The 18,499-nt window shown below is 35.6% G+C and overlaps 1 protein-coding gene across 3 annotated transcripts in view; it reads right to left on the bottom strand.

Annotated features, from left to right (window-relative positions):
* Positions 1-186: 186 nt before the first annotated feature.
* LOC149792873 (putative nuclear hormone receptor HR3) overlaps positions 187-18,499 on the bottom strand; it is a 102,959-nt gene continuing 84,646 nt past the window's right edge. For all 3 annotated transcript variants that reach the window (XM_089966666.1, XM_089966667.1, XM_089966668.1), the window contains 2 exons: positions 17,340-17,456; positions 187-8,218 (listed from right to left, as the gene is read on the bottom strand). In XM_089966666.1, coding sequence (XP_089822792.1) covers positions 7,962-8,218; positions 17,340-17,456 — 374 coding nt within the window. In that variant the 3' untranslated portion in view covers positions 187-7,961. The remainder of the gene's footprint in view (positions 8,219-17,339; positions 17,457-18,499) is intronic.

Genomic DNA, 18,499 nt, shown 5'->3' with positions numbered 1-18,499 from the left:
ACCTGTAATACAATTAACAGTACTATGGAACACCTGTAATACCAAATACCCGGTACTGACACATTTCCAGTATTTTCAGAAGAAAAAAACATTCATTTGCATGTATGCATTATTAGATGCTACAAATATTTTCAAAATACTTTAACAGAATACTTCTGTGCATTGAAGAAAAAACTCCAAAACTGCTTCAAAGTGAGATACATGTATTTATTTGTAATCAGCATATTTCTTGAACAATTCATTTTAACAAATTTTATTATATTGTCATAACTGCTATGTAACCATTTTTGGAGAAAAAAATATACACGATGAAGGGAGGTACAGATATTTACAATGTTATAATCAACAGTTCATTATCTATGTTATTTACATTTGACAAGGTACTTTGTCTATATATGCTGTGCTTATATACAGTTTAAATCTACAAGTGTCTGGTATAGTGATAAAGTGAAGATGAATGGAGTCTGCCCAACTCTGAAATCAAGCAATTTTAAATCGAGAACGCTAATTGCATATTTGACAACTTATAAATAGCATACTTGTACAAATATTTCATAATTTGAACTGTAAGAAAAGTAAAGCAGTGTGCAAAATTCCTTCATGGTTAGTTTTGAATAGTTCTGATGTAAATATTGATATTTAGAACTTTATTAGATACTAACAATCAATCAGAAAAGCCGATAGTCTTCAAATTCCACATGCATTTTGAAGACATGGATTACAGGATGAGATACTCAAATTTCATAACTGCATTTCATCGACAAAAGAGGTCATGGGTCAAGTCTGAAAAAACTGCAACAATTAGAGATTGAACTACCGAGTTATTATTATTAATAAAATAATAAAACTAAGTCTGGGATTCTTTTTAATAATTAAAGTAACAGAATGTCAGTGGGAATAGGATGGGGAGACCCTCAGCTTCGTATTTTTGGAAAATGAAAAGGGATAACAAGAACCGTTCGCTTTCTCAGAACTGCTTAGCAAATATCAAGTTTACAATTAATCAGTTCACAATTCTGATTAATACTATACATGCTTACTTTATAAGGTGACACTGCAAACAATAAAGACCCAGATCCGCTGTAGCATAATATCCCTGCAGATCAAGGTCTATGTTGTGCTTACCACAGTTCACTCCAATGAAACTGCAGAGACCCAGATCTGCTGCTGCATTTTATAATGGCACATCTGGGTCTGTCCAGTTTGCAGTTGAACTAGTTTTATAAGCGAACATGTATGGTTATTCAATGCCATGTCCCACCTCTTATAATCACCTCTGTGCTATAACTATCTGCACACTGTAATTAAGAACTATAATCATAAAAATCTGTAAATTAATTAATTAGAAATATTTAAATATGTAACTTATCTAATACTTGATTACACACATTTCCCACAACATAATTACATAAACGTTATACAAAGTCTTTGAATACCAGCTTAAACAATTTTAAACAAACATTTCAGCAAGGTAAATTCACATTTAGTGAAAACAAATAAAGAAAAATGTTCATTCATTTAAAAATCAGTAAATATTTAAATGTATATAAAAACAAAGTTAGTTCAAGTTCCACTGGTGATCTTTATCGATATTTCTTTTTATATAAAAATCTGTTCTTGGTTATTGAATATTGCCGTGTTTGTCAATGGTCTGGTACTGAGTTATGGGCAGACTCCATTAAGAAATTATTGCTAAAATACTGTTTCTACTATCTACATCAAACTTCTGCTTAACAAGTGAAGAAAAAAAAATCATCACAACATCAGGAAGTTAACAATAACAACATTATATGAAAAAAATGTACAACATGGTCAGCGCTCAATGACATGATTTTAGTCTAAAACCAAACCAAACCAATATTCTGTAAACAAGACCAATTGTAAGCTGAGTGTTGCACTTGTGTGTGTTCAAGAGGTAGACATAACATGAGGGAGTTAAAAAATTATCTTTTCTGATTAAACAAAAGTACCACGAACCCAAAACCAATCAACTTTTCCAGACTACAAGTCAGCAACAAGTCTGGTGATGTAGAACTAATGTTATTGTGCAGAAACCCTTTTTGTTCTTTCTATCATAGTGAACCCGACTTTTGACCTCAAAATCAAGATGTTTCTTTATTACTGCAACAACAATAGATCTACAAAGTTCAGAAAATGTATGTAGCTGAGAACCAAAATCTTGTGTGACAACAGAACTGGTAGCAGCTGGATGGACAGACAGACAGACAGACATACATCACATTATGCTTCTCCTTCTGATGATATGGCTTCTTCACTGTCATAATTACAGCGGGAAACAGCTTGGCGGACTTTGGAGTAAAACTATGTTCCACTGAACATGCCAAATTTCTAGCCATGGTATCCTTATATCCACTCTATACTAAACGTCTCATAGTCACACAAATGTAAATTTCATCTTTTAAAATGGGTAATGGGGATATGAGAAGACTGTAATACAATCTTTACCTTTTATATCTAGGCATATACCATATTTCTTATATTAAGAAGACGGTTATTTAATACATGGCTATTTAAGAGATAAGCCTGCTACTTCTAGGTTACGCTCGGAGTGCAATATTGAACATGTACATTTATTATTGATCGTATTTATCTATTAACTTTCACCAAAGTCTCTCTTAACTTAAATCTGGTTATATCTGTGCCACTTTCCTTTAGCAACGGCAAGTTTCTTGTCCAGTAACTGAAACCAATTATGTTTGCACGACTTTCCTTTAGCAATGGCTAGTTTCCTGTCCAGAATTACAAAGATGTCTTCTTTCAAAGGGAACAAACAAAATCAATCACTTTTTCAACCAATCTTGATGTTGGTGCATACATGATTATGGTGCAAAGATGTCTCAAATACAATACAGTGAACATCCATGTGTAAAATCGTATTTACGTTAGAAACATGGAAGTCACTATAGCAGATTTTTCAACTGATGAAACTGAATGTGACAACCAGATATGCGATTCTGCTAATGAACCTAAACGTGAAAACCATCTAAAAACAATTTTAAATTTAGGACAAAAGCAGTAGTTGGTTAACAAGCAAAATTACATTCTTAATATTATACTTGTAAAAATAAAAACGGTCTCAGACTCCCCCTTTACTTCTATTATGAAACCTGCAAATTTATCCAAACTGTAAATAAAGTTTTCTTATATGCATTGTCTTCTGTATATGCAATTGACATACACTGGATGGTCCAATATGGAAAGGCCGGTATGGACCACATGTCATACTAAAGCTATTCCGATAACAAATTTGTATACATTCTCCATATTATAAAATCTACCCTATCTTTAAAAATAAAATAAAAGAAGGCTGTCCCGCTACAGAATAAATTTAGCACAATAATATTAACTATGAAATGGGAGTCGATCACAAATCAACAAGCGTATGTACAAGTTTTACAGTAATTTTTTAGAGGCCATTCTTTTACTAATTTTACATTTAGCACAATATTTTCTACTCTTACTTTTTCTGACCTGTGTAAATATGATTTTCTTCAGAGCTGATGGATCAGTTTTACCCACTGGTTTTGGAACAAATTATGTTTTTAAAATTTGATAGGGTACTTTGTAAAAATTGCAAAAACACAAACTTGCAGTTCCAAACTTGCCTTGTAATCAACAACATGCTTAGGATGTGTTTGATATCACAGCATTATTTGAGGGCACATCTTCACATGGAAAAAAGTACATTATTTTCAGATATGCATGGAACATCTGGATTTTGAATCTGTAGCATACATTATGTTGATCAAACATGGCATTGAACAACAATGACTGTGCTTCCATGAGGAGCAATACAATGACAGCTTCAAACTAACGATTCATTTTTGGTGGTTTTTTTGGTGTGCATAATATGAATGCATTAAAAGTTTTCTTCATTCATATTTAGTTGATTTGTCCGAGTAAAATACCCAATATACATTTTTAACAATTTTGTAACATACCCAATATCAATTTTTAACTGATTTGTCTGTGTAAAATGCCCAATATAAATTTTTAACTGATTTGTCTGTGTAAAATACCCAATATAAAATTTTTAACTGAATTGTCCGTGTAAAATACCCAATATAAATTTTTAACTGATTTGTCCGTGTAAAATACACAAACCGCTTATCCTAAGTTCTGTTTAGTCATTACATTTCATAAAGCAGGACTGAGTTTTTTAAGCAATATATTAACATCGCCAAGGTCGTATACTAAGTGCTATCTTAATTGGCTCGTCATTTACCAACGATGTATTAACTGGTTCAAGGTCATTTACTTTATTTTCTCCTGTAAAGCTTCTACCCAACAATCAACAATAGGCTGTAATGATCTGCATTGGTATTATTGGTGAACTGTGTACTATTGGTGAAATGTCCCCGGTTTGACCCTAAAGAAATGACAAAAGAGATACCATATTTGTCAAGCATGCCTTTTATTGGGGGAACCAAAAACTCTAGTCTTAGGGTCAATAAAGAATATGGACAGGCTTACCAATGAACAAACACGCACACTTACCTCAGAGTGATAACCATATCGCGCTTGTACCAAAATGATCGCCACGTCAATTTTGTACCAAAGTGATTGCCATGTCAAGTTTGTACCAAGGTAATCACCATGTCAATTGATTGCCATGTCTAGCTTGTACCAGCCATGCCAAGCAATCGCCATATCAAGCTTGTACCAGTGATCGCCATGTTAACTTTGTACCAAACTAATTACCATGTCACGCTTGTGCCAAGGTGATCGCCATGTCAATTTTGTACCAAGGCGATCGCCATGTCAAACTTGTATCAAAGTGATCACCATGTCAAGCCTGTACCAAGGTGATTGCTCTGTCGAGCATGTACCATGGTAATGAAAATGTCAAGCCTGTACCAAGGTGATTGCCATGTCAAGCCTGTACCAAGGTGATTGCCATGTCAAGCTTGTAACAAAGTGATGACAATGTCCTGCTTGTACCAAGGTGATTGCAAATGTCAAGCCTGTAACAAAGTGAACTTGACAAAAATGAATCTTCTTCACTATAATGAGAACAGTAAAAACCATCATTAACCAAAATCCCAATTATTCAATCAAAGGTAAATCTGCATTGAGAAAGTGTTCGGTCTATTTACAACTTTCAATTCCCAATCATTAATCCGAACCATTGGTATACTCTTTATCAAGTTCATGAGATCATAACTATGCAGATAGTCACAAGATTTAGGAGACAAAAGATTCGAGCAGATTTAGATTTAATGCCGTAATTTTTCTACACTATCAGTTAATTACCGAGTATAAAGACACACTAGGACTAAACTTTCTATCTACAAAGTAATGAAGTGGAGAAACTTGACATCATAGGACCGTCCAACAGTCCGTAAGAAAATTATGATGACCGACTGTATTAATGTTGGCGATGTTCATTAGCAAGTGAAGCTGAATTAAAATATACAGTATATTATACTGACCATCATGATTGCAAATGCTCAGTGAAGATTTGCATAGTTTATTTCACAACTGTCATAGTTGTGCAAGATCAAGGGAATAAATGCTGGAAATGTACATGCTTTTAGTCTTCATAAAGCCTGGATTTATCCATTACTAGACAGGACTTTTAATCTTCATAAAGTCTGGATTTATCCATTACTAGACAGGACTTCTGGTCTTCATAAAGCCTGGATTTATCCATTACTAGACAGGACTTCTAGTCTTCATAAAGCCTGGATTTATCCATTACTAGACAAGACTTTTAGTCTTCATAAAGCCTGGATTTATCCATTACTAGACAGGACTTTTAATCTTCATAAAGCCTGGATTTATCCATTACTAGACAGGACTTCTGGTCTTCATAAAGCCTGGATTTATCCATTACTAGACGGGACTTCTAGTCTTCATAAAGCCTGGATTTATCCATTACTAGACGGGACTTCTAGTCTTCATAAAGCCTGGATTTATCCATTACTAGACAGGACTTCTGGTCTTCATAAAGCCTGGATTTATCCATTACTAGACAGGACTTCTAGTCTTCATAAAGCCTGGATTTATCCATTACTAGACGGGACTTCTAGTCTTCATAAAGCCTGGATTTATCCATTACTAGACAGGACTTCTGGTCTTCATAAAGCCTGGATTTATCCATTACTAGACGGGACTTCTAGTCTTCATAAAGCCTGGATTTATCCATTACTAGACAGGACTTCTGGTCTTCATAAAGCCTGAATTTATCCATTACTAGACAGGACAGAGACTACATGATCTCCTTTGGATGGATTGCCAGTCTACTATCTGTTTACAAGAAAGCACAAGCAGGCTGCCATTTTACAGCTGGGCTAATTGAAACTGAAGCAAGCAATTAGCTCCTGTACCCCAACTAAAGGATACCCGTGTAGACTGTGCTTGTCTAAATATTACACATCCTCTTCTTTATGACAGTCATTTGCTACTCAAGGAGCCTGTTGCACTTTAAAGACAGTACAGGAACTCTTTAGAGGAAGTCAAGTTTTACTTCAGGCATGTGACTGTTTAACAGCTCCCTGCCCTTGGACCCAGTGAAAAAAATTCCTGGAACACTGGGCACGACCACACTTATCTGGGCAGGACTGAAATCCACACCTTCACTAACAAGGCCACACTAGTTCTAAGTATCATCATAGTAACTGTACCTGAGAGGAACCTCTACATAGGAGACACCTGTTCATTATGGACAAGTATGAAACCTCATCAATAGGTTATCATGCAGTGTCCTGCAATATCAGGCTTCTCTTAACTCAGGCAAATATACTGCTATCCCGTAACCTTGTTAATTTAAAACAAGATTTGTACTACAAATTGGCAGTAATTATTTTAAATTGTTGCTGGTAACGTCCAATAAAGAAAAATATTTGTCTTTCACCGAATCAAGAATATTCTGACTATACTGAAACATGAATTTTACTTAAGTTATCCGTTCTTAATTCTTGCATCAAAGAAAATTATCTGAAGACAAAGAGAAAAAAAACAACTTACAAAAAACCCAAATACAATAGTGTTACTGAGGTAGTCAATTACTTCCTTTCTACTTATATTCCATGTTACTGATTTATACTTACTCGATTCAATGCACAACTTTTGTGGGTAACACAATGAAATAGAAAATGACACTTCACATTTAAGCCAATGCCAATACTGGTCTTTGAAAGTGATCACTGCAAAGTTTTGGATTGTGCAATGACACTGTATTTACTATTTTGAGTGTGTGCATATAACTAGGGAGGAGGCATCTACATAGAAATTATAGCAACCTTGTATATGATTACATCATAAGCCGACACAAAGACAATTGGGTTTTGCTAAAAATATGTTGCATGCCAAAATTAGCTACTCATTTTTACTACAACAAACCTCCCAACATTTTACAGCTCACAAAAGCCCTGGATCATAAAAAAAACTACAAACACCAAACATGTCCATTGTATTTAGACATATTCGAAACAATCAAGGTGATATATTGATCCCTGCCCTGTATTCAAGGTTGTAGAGACTTGAGCTTTTAAATGTCTGACATATGTAACCATGATGATGACTCGGATGAGAATGGAATTAATACAATTCTCCCGTTAAAGAGAAAATACAAACACTGATGTTAAGGTACCTGACCTAATATACACAGAAAACTATGTCATAAAAGTATGAGAAGAACATCTATGATGTGATCTGTCAATTTTTCTAACTATGAAACACGTTCTCCAGTTACACTGGATCGATAAAATCTGTGCTGCTGACAATAAAAATTGATTGCTTTAAAGATTCCCTGATTAAAGAAGTTACTCATCCATCCATTTTATCAATGCAGCATCCAAACAACAACAATAAAATGATCACACGGTCAACATATCCTTCACGCAAAATGCGGACAGGGTTGAATACTCCATTTCATCAGATTCTGTGATTAAAATTTAACACCAAGGTTTCTTCTTCACCTTTATGAACAGAAATCTTCAGGACTCCGTGTTTTCTACTGAAAATAGTTCCTTATGCAGCGCTGGAAATTCCATGTCTGGCTCCCGTTGTTTAAATTTGTTTAGAACGGCAATATGTTGATTACTCAAAGATCGGAGAATCCACGTACACTGATGAAGCTTGGAAAGAAGTTCGTCATCTTCAGGATGATTATTTCCAACTTCCATTTTCAATGCTGATAAAACTTTCTCGTGCAGTTTTTGAATGTCTGCTACTTCCTTAAGTCCTGGTCGGTCTGTAAAAAAATATATATATATACATCTATATCAGTATTTTGGGCAAATGAAAAATATGAATTGTAACTTTTTAATAACAAAAAAGAGCCAGGTTGAAAAACATTCAGGTAATTCACCATTTTTTGATAGAGCACACAGTTTTATGGATTCTGTGGTTGCCGCAAAAAATGAATTTAAAGATCCAAATCAACAATGTTTTTTTATGTTTTTATGGGTTTTTATGTCTGTGTGCAAAAATAATATTATCTCTTACCCATTCTAGAAATTTAAAGACACCCTAAACAATGGTCTTTTTTGTGTGGAAACAATATGGCACATTCCCCACTCCAAAATTTAAAGAACCAATGAACAATGGAATTTTTGGTGGAAACAACACGGCACCTTCCTCTCTGTAGAAATTTAAAGACCCAATGAACGATGGTCTTTTTTTGTGTGGAAACAACAAGGCATCTTCCCCTCTCCAGGAATTTAAAGTCCCAAACAAAAATGCTGATTTTTCTGTGGAAACAACGGGGCACTTTCCCCACTTCAGGAATTTAAAGACCCATTGAATAATGGTATTTTTGTGTGGAAACAACAGGGCACCTTTCCAACTCAGGAATTTAAAGACCCAATGAACAATGGTCTTTTCTGTGTAGAAACAACAGGGCACATTCCCCACTCCAAGAATTTAAAGACCCAATGAACACTGGTCTTTTTTGTCTGGAAACAACAGGGCACATTCAACACTCCAGGAACTTAAAGACCCAACAAACAATGGTCATTTTTTGTTTGGAAACAACAGGGAACATTCCTCACTCCTGGAATTTAAGTACAGTTAATGTCATATTTTACAATACCACAATTAACATTCAGTTAATGTCATATTTTATAAAACCACAATAAACAAAATGTTGATACGTCAGATTTTATATATCACAACTTAAAGTAAAGTTGATGTCATATTTTGTATCATCACAATTAAATAAATTCACACACACGGCAAATACAGGATATTAGTCAGCAGTTCTATTAGAACAATCAATAGTCAATAACGATAGTTTGTCACACGGAAGGTACCGAAGAAAGAAGGCCCTTCATTCACAGCTGACTGCTGTATGAACAAATTCAGTAAGACCTACAGTGTGACCCCACTATAGCGCATTCTGTTATAACACAAATTGGGATACAACACGGTCGTGGCGTGGCTCTGGAAATTTCATACACATGTGCACATAAAAAATCTTTATTGAAAAGTACGAAAAAACCTAAAAAGTTTGTTATCATTTTGGGGAAAAGATCATGCATGAATAATACAAGAACAAATTCAGTAAGACGTATCTTACTATTTTAAAAAAATACTGAAATTAAAATGTTTTTATGGGCCTGATCATTTTTATGATTTTTGTGCTCTCAGAGATCACAAAAAATAGCAATAATGAAAATAGGTATTGAACTACTAAAATAAATATCAACTTTCAAATCTTTATTTTACTTCGAACATAAAAATTTCTGGCTTGTTGCACATCCAGTACCACAAGCATCTGAATATCTCTTTCAAACATTGTAAAAGATCATAAAATCACAGATATCAGTGAAAATGAAGAACAAAAATTCCAAACAGAATCCCGTTTCAGACCCAAGATCTTAATAAAATTGACAGGTGAATGACATCTATCCACTCTGCAAACTGGACTAACAGGTACACATCCACTCTGCAAACTGTCCTAAAAGGTACACATCCACTCTGCAAACTGTACTAAAAAGTACACATCCACTCTGCAAACTGGACTAACAGGTACACATCCACTCTGCAAACTGGACTAAAAGGTACACATCCAATCTGCAAACTGTACTAAAAGGTACACTTCCACTCTGCAAACTGGACTAACAGGTACACATCCACTCTGCAAACTGGACTAAAAGGTACACATCCAATCTGCAAACTGTACTAAATGGTACACATTCACTCTGCAAACTGGACTAAAAGGTACACTTCCACTCTGCAAAGTGGACTAACAGGTACACATCCACTCTGCAAACTGTACTAAAAGGTACACATCCACTCTGCAAACTGGACTAACTGGTACACATCCACTCAGCAAACTGGACTAAAGGGTACACATCCACTCTGCAAACGGTACTAAAAGGTACTTCCACTCTGCAAACTGGACTAACAGGTACACATCCACTCTGCAAACTGTACTAAAAGGTACACATCCACTCTGCAAACTGGACTAACAGGTACACATCCACTCTGCAAACTGGACTAAAAGGTACACATCCACTCTGGTGGCGCTCACCAGATAATATGTACTTTTGAGAGAGTGACGTATGTAAGGTGAAGTAGTTTGCATTTAAAACATGCACAGTGGAGAGAATGTTTGCATACCTCTATGCTACATTAATGTAATGTGGATGATATTTCTTTTGGATATTGTACTTTTGGAAATTTTACATGATTTAAGCACACTGCTAACTAAAATGACTGCTCCCTTGTGTTAAAAAATCAGCCAGAATTAGTCTAAAGTACACTATACATAGCAGCTATTAAAATAGGGAAAATGAATTTTGCCAGACTAGACAATACCAGCTTCTGAAAGTGCAATGAATGAATTACCAAATATATAAAATGTAAAAAAAGTTATCGGCTCTTTTTTATACAATTGACCTCTGAAGTTCAGGAAGTGAAAATGACCAAGTAGAGCTAGCACTTTTTTGAAAGGTGCACATTTGAAGTAAGGCCAAGCTGTATACTCTATAACCCATAGTACACCCATCAATCATACACCAAAATAAAGGGAATTAAAGGTTCTTTGCATTATACCTAAGATATACAAGGTCTTTTTTAAATAGCCAGTATAACCAGTGAGGAAAGCCGGGGACATTCTTTTTCTTTAAAATCCTAACCCTATGCAAAATGCGAAACTGTATAGCGCCACCTTAAAGAAAATAAAAAAATGTTTGCAATTATTTTTTTTAATTTTCATATAATTATATATGATGTTCTGAGTAAAATGGTACATTCATATTGATGTTAAGCATGAAAATAAGCTAATTATGATCATTTTTCTCTTGCTTACATAATTTGCCATGAGGTATATTTGTGTGAGTAGTGACCTTAATTATGGGGAAATTAGAAGACTTAGAATATAGGAATAGAGTCAACTTAAATTTAAAACTGTTGCAATAAGTGACAGAAATATATGGTGAAAATGTTTCTTTTCATTTATTTGCAATGAAATAAAAAAAATAAATGAAGAGAAAGTGAATTCGCTTCTTCCATATTAAACAATTGGCAAATATTTTACACTTTGACCTTTGACCTTTATGAAGCTGATGAGTTACCTCCCTTTTCTAATTGTAAAATTCATTGTTGATATCTCAGAAATAATTCTGGCTAGTTTCATGTTCCTGTCATTCAGCATAACATTGGTTGCTATGTTTACAAAATGTAATGTGCATTCTTAAAATAACTCACTTTTATCATGGAGGGGGGGTAGGCTGGACTTGTTAGAGACTCTGACACTCATAAATACTGTTCTGTGGGGAAAAGGGCAGGAGAATTATTCATAAGGATTGTTTTGATGCTTGTGACTTAAATGTTTCAGCCATATAAACATAATTAAATCATACAAAAATAATACCTACATTTTCTTTATGGTGGCACTCACCAGATAATATATACTTTTGAGAGAGTGACGTATGTAAGGTGAAGTAGTTTGCATTTAAAACATGCACAGTGGAGAGAATGTTTGCATACCTCTATGCTACATTAATGTAATGTGGATGATATTTCTTTTGGATATTGTACTTTTGGAAATTTTACATGATTTAAGCACACTGCTAACTAAAATGACTGCTCCCTTGTGTTAAAAAATCAGTCTGAATTAGTCTAAAGTACACTGTACATAGCAGTTATTAAAATAGGGAAAATGAATTTTGCCAGACTAGACAATACCAGCTTCTGAAAATGCAATGAATGAATTACCAAATATATAAAATGTAAAAAAAGTTATCGGCTCTTTTTTATACAATTTACCTCTGAAGTTCAGGAAGTGAAAATGACCAAGTAGAGCTAGCACTTTTTTGAAAGGTGCACATTTGAAGTAAGGCCATGCTGTATACTCTATAACCTATAGTACACCCATCAATCATACACCAAAATAAAGGGAATTAAAGGTTCTTTGCATTATACCTAAGATATACAAGGTCTTTTTTAAATAGCCAGTATAACCAGTGAGGAAAGCCGGGGACATTCTTTTTCTTTAAAATCCTAACCCTATGCAAAATGCGAAACTGTATAGCGCTACCTCTGCAAACTGTACTAAAAGGTACACATCCACTCTGCAAACTGGACTAAAAGGTACACATCCACTCTGCAAACTGTACTAAAAGGTACACATCCACTCTGCAAACTAGACTATAAGGTACACATCCACTCTGCAAACTGTACTAAAAGGTACAAATCCAATCTGCAAACTGGACTAAAAGGTACACATCCACTCTGCAAACTGGACTAAAAGGTACACATCCAATCTGCAAACTGGACTATAAGGTACACATCCACTCTGCAAACTGTACTAAAAGGTACACATCCACTCTGCAAACTGTACTAAAAGGTACAAATCCAATCTGCAAACTGGACTAAAAGGTACACATCCACTCTGCAAACTGGACTAAAAGGTACACATCCGCTCTGCAAACTGTACTAAAAGGTACACATCCACTCTGCAAACTGTACTAAAAGGTACACATCCACTCTGCAAACTGTACTAAAAGGTACACATCCACTCTGCAAACTGTACTAAAAGGTACACATCCACTCTGCAAACTAGACTATAAGGTACACATCCACTCTGCAAACTGTACTAAAAGGTACAAATCCAATCTGCAAACTGGACTAAAAGGTACACATCCACTCTGCAAACTGGACTAAAAGGTACACATCCAATCTGCAAACTGTACTAAAAGGTACAAATCCAATCTGCAAACTGTACTATAAGGTACACATCCACTCTGCAACCTGTCCTAAAAGGCACACATCCACTCTGCAAACTAGACTATAAGGTACACATCCATTCTGCATACACATCCATTCTGCAAACTGGACCAAAAGGTACACATCCAATCTGCAAACTGTACTAAAAGGTACACATCCAATCTGCAAACTGTATTAAAAGCTACACATACACTGCAAACTAGACTATAAAGTACACATCCACTCTGCGAACTGGACTAAAAGGTACACATCCAATCTGCAAACTGTACTAAAAGGTACACATCCACCCTGCAAACTGTACTAAAAGGTACACATCCACTCTGCAAACTGTACTAAAAGGTACACATCCACTCTGCAAACTAGACTATAAGGTACACATCCACTCTGCAAACTGTATGAAAAGGTACACATCCACTGCGCAAACTGTACTAAAAGGTACACATCCACTCTGCCAACTGTACTAAAAGGTACACATCCAGCAAACCATGCTAAGCAGCACCTATCCTCTCTGCAAGCTGCCATGTAGTTAGTTCAATAAATCAGCCCCCCCCATCTGTGTTGATAATGATGGGCAATATGTGGGTCTGACGTCACCTATTTATTCAAGTGTGCAATTTTGCTGCATATAAATCTTCCATAGTTTATATATTTACCAGTCTTTGGTAACAGCCACATCTAGGGCAAAATTCAAAACGGCCACAGGACAGAGGTTTGTGTTATTCCACGTGGATTTACAAGTCGTCAAATACAAGATTTGATCTGAAAACTGTATGTTCATATTGCCAAAAGAACCTTTCAGCCAACAGTAGCGTGACAGCCACAAGAAATACCAGCAAGTGTATAAAATGTACACAAATATATGCTAACAAAAGTGGCAGGAGATATTTACAGGTTTTAATTAATAGGCGATATCAGCCCCTAACTGCTAGTCAATATTATTATAAGTGTGAAGTGTGGGGCTGATTTATATGCCTACTATACTGTATCTATCTTCTCTGTAACGTGTGCTATGCAGTAACTATCTACTCTGCAAACTGTTATACAGCATCTATCTACTCTGCAAACTGTGTTATATAGCATCTATCTATTCTGCAAAATGTGTTATACAGCATCTATCTACTCTGCAGACTGTTATACAGCATCTATCCACTCTGCAAACTGTGTTATACAGCAGCTATCCACTCTGCAAACTGTGTTATATAGCATCTATCCACTATGCAAACTGCTATGAGGTATATCCACTATGCTAACTGTGCTTTTATGCAGGGATGCTGCCCAGAATTTTCTTAAGATGGGTACGACACCCCCCCAACTACCAACCAGAGAGAGGGAATCAGGGTGAGACTGCTGAAAGGGAGCAGATGGATGACCACACAATCATAAAGTATATGCATATCGACCGCTCCGGTGGCCTAGTGGTTAGAGTGTCCGCCTCAGATGTGGGAGGTCATGGGTTTTATCCTCTGCCGAGTCATACCAAAGACTTACAAAAATGGTACTAACAGCTGCCTCGCCTAGCACTCAGCATTAAGAGGTTAGTGTTAGGACTGGTCAGCCTGGTGTCAGGATAATGCGATTGGGTGGGATGTCATGCTACATGTCTGCAGCATGATGCCCCAGTGCTAGATATCACTATAGACATCATAGCGATATAACTAAACAATTTTTAGAGCTACGTTAAAAGTCCAAAGCACACACACATATGCATATCGACTTTAAGACAAGCATTTATTGACTTATATCACATCTCTGACAACAAATATCCAAAGTATCTGCTAGGCTGATAATATTCTACTCTTTACACTGCACTACACTTCTTCAATGCCTCTGAAAAAGGGAAATGGTCTGTATGATCCCCTTGTATCTGAATAATTAGTATATTCATTGTTTGTTACCAAAATCCACTCTCACAATCTCCTTTCTGTAATGGGAGAACAACTACAATTTAAACAAAATAGGGAACTAGTCTTCATGATATTTGAAAATAATTTTCCAGAAGTTATTATTTTGTCCCAGAATATTTGTTGTAGTATCACATTTGTTGCAAGACTATTCAGCCCTGGTTGCAGCCTTAGAAGAAGATAGGTTTATCTCTGTAACCAGTTCCATTAGTAAATTGATTATCTTTCTTATATTCTCAATATAGAACATGTAACATCCATCATTTTGGGTTCCTTGTTTAACCTGTTTTAGGTAATCAAAATGTCTTGGAATTTCAGTTCCTTTTCTTCTTTATCTCAGCTTCCGGTTCCATGTGCCGACGTCTTTTGTCATCAGTTTGTGCGATGTCTTCAGTTCAAGTCACAACATGAAAGCTTTCCTCTTGCTCTCTAGTATCGACCATAACAGACGATCTTACCCATAAAGAAATCTGTTCTGATCAATTTCGACATTCATGAAAATTGCTGCTTATTATGCTCTATACAATTCTGTTATGGCTGATCAATGGATCAATTTGTTGTACCCCTCAAGAAGACAATTAAATTGGAACCCCTGGATAGTTTCTGCAAAAACTGCAGATCTCACTCATACAAATGCTTGTATTCAAACACTAAATCTACCTTAGTATGTAGTGTGATTGAGATCACCAACAAAATAGATGAACAAAACTTAATCTGACAAATGCTTTTAATTTTTGTGTTTAAGTATATATAAAAAAATAGCACACACTGGGTATAACCACAAATAATTTTCATGACCTTTCCCCCATTGGTTCTGAGAAGTCCCAAGGCTTGGCAGAATCTCGGATGACACATCTATCCACTCCGCAAACTGTGCTACGCAGTTATCTAACCACTTTGCAAATTGTGCTATGAAGTACCAATCCACTATGCAAACTGTGCTATGCAGAATCTATCCACTCTGCAAACTGTACTATGCCATATCTATCCACTTTGCAAACTGTATCATGCAGTATCTGTGTCATATCGCTATGATGTCTGCAATGTGGCAGTTTATAGTGATGTCTAGTGGTCTAAGGTTGACATTGCCCGGGGTGGGAGTGGGAGACAAGCGCCCCAATCCTCCAAAATGCCCCATATGGCCTGCGTCTCTTACTGCCTCTGTCAACTAAAATCCAGCTCCTGGCCTTCGCGAGTGGCTTAGATCTGAAGCCCAGCAGACCATGTTTTCTATGAACAGGAGAAGGGGTGAAGGCGGTCCACTGGTGCCTTAAAACCAGTTGCTTCGGGTAGATGGGACTCGTAAACCTTGGATGGTAGCTCATCTAGGAGAAGGAAAACTCCGATTCCAAACCTCTGCTGCCTTGTGGCTATACCCACTCATGGGAAAGGCTAAGGGAGTAAACCCTGACAGAAAATCCGGAGATGGAGTCCCTAAGGCGGTATGACATTGACTTCAACTTTGACTGCAATGTCTAGCACTGAGGCATCATGCCGCAGACATGTAGCATGATGCCCCACCCAGTCACATTATCCTGACACCAGGCCAACCAGTCCTAACACTAACCTCTTAATGCTGAGCACCAAGCTTGACAGCTGTTCGTACCATTTTTTAAGTCTTTGGCATGACTTGGCTGGGGATCTAACCCATGACTTCCTGCATCCGAGGCAGATGCTCTAACCGCTAGGCCTCTAGAGCGATCGCTATGCAGTATCTATCCTCTCTGCAAACTGCTATGCAGTATCAATTAACTATGCACACTGTGCTATGCAGTATCAATCAACTATGCACACTGTGCTATGCAGTATCAATCAACTATGCACACTGTGCTATGCAGTATAAATCAACTATGCACACTGCTATGCAGTATCAATCAACTATGCACACTGTGCTATGCATTATGATATATGATTTATATATGATTTTTATATCCAACAACTTGACCAAAATCTGAAATTTGTTCATGATACCAAAATAACCGTGAAAGATAAATGTCTTCATCTCAGATGACGGAAAAAAATGGATAGGATGAAATTAACCCAATACATGGTCGACAACGCATAATTATGTTCATACCTGATATATTGCATAGAATTCATAATAATTAACTTCCTATCTGATGTAATGTATACAATGCATAACAGTTTAAGTTCATGCCTGATATATTGTACAAAGTTCATAATAATTAAGTTCATAACTGCTATACTGTATACAATGCATAATAATTAAATTTATACCTGATCGCACTAAAAGAATAGCACTAAACAAGGCAATCTCGCTTTCAGTGAGGTTCATAGACTGAATTGTTTTCACAAAATCAAAGATCTGGAGTTTCAGCTGTTCCTCCTCTTCACCTGAAATTTAAAATAAAAGACATTTTCCTATCATGTAATCTTGAATAGCCATGTGGATTAGAGTGCTGGACAAAACTTGATTTAAAATAAAAGACATTTTCCTATCATGTAATCTTGAATAGCCATGTGGATTAGAGTGCTCGACAAAACTTGATTTAAAACCAGAACAAAATAAACCAAACATATTCAATGACCAGATGTGACCAATTTTTTTGTTGGCATTAACTGTGTGAATTGTTGTAAAGGAAAAGGGTTCGGTGACAATGAGGATAATAGTATATGAGTTGTGGTATATCTGTAAAGGAATTAACAATTAAAGAATCAAATGCTGAATACATAATAATAATGAAACAAGTCTATAACTTTGCTACATAATAATAATGAAACAAGTCCATAACTTTGCTACATAATAATAATAATGAAACCAGTCCATAACTTTGCTACATAATAATAATGAAACGAGTCCATAACTTTGCTACATAATAATAATGAAACCAGTCCATAACTTTGCTATATAAAAATAATCAAACGAGTCCATAACTTTGCTACATAATAATAATGAAACGAGTCCATAACTTTGCTATATAAAAATGATCAAACGAGTCCATAACTTTGCTACATAATAATAATGAAACGAGTCCATAACTTTGCTACATAATAATAATGAAACAAGTCTATAACTTTAGTATATAATAATAATGAAACGAGTCCATAACTTTGCTACATAAAAATAATGAAACAAGTCCATAACTTTGCTACATAAAAATAATGAAACGAGTCTATAACTTTGCTACATAATAATAATAATGAAACCAGTCCATAACTTTGCTACATAAAAATAATGAAACAAGTCCATAACTTTGCTACATAATAATAATGAAACGAGTCCATAACTTTGCTATATAAAAATAATCAAACGAGTCCATAACTTTGCTACATAATAATAATGAAACGAGTCCATAACTTTGCTACATAAAAATAATGAAACGAGTCCATAACTTTGCTACATAATAATAATAATGAAACCAGTCCATAACTTTGCT

This window comes from Sinohyriopsis cumingii, chromosome 8 (assembly GCF_028554795.1).
Source record: "Sinohyriopsis cumingii isolate HCF-2022 chromosome 8, ASM2855479v2, whole genome shotgun sequence".
In the NCBI taxonomy this organism is placed as follows: domain Eukaryota; kingdom Metazoa; phylum Mollusca; class Bivalvia; order Unionida; family Unionidae; genus Sinohyriopsis; species Sinohyriopsis cumingii.
Note: the sequence above shows the minus strand (reverse complement) of the source record. Positions and strands in the feature narration are given on the sequence as shown.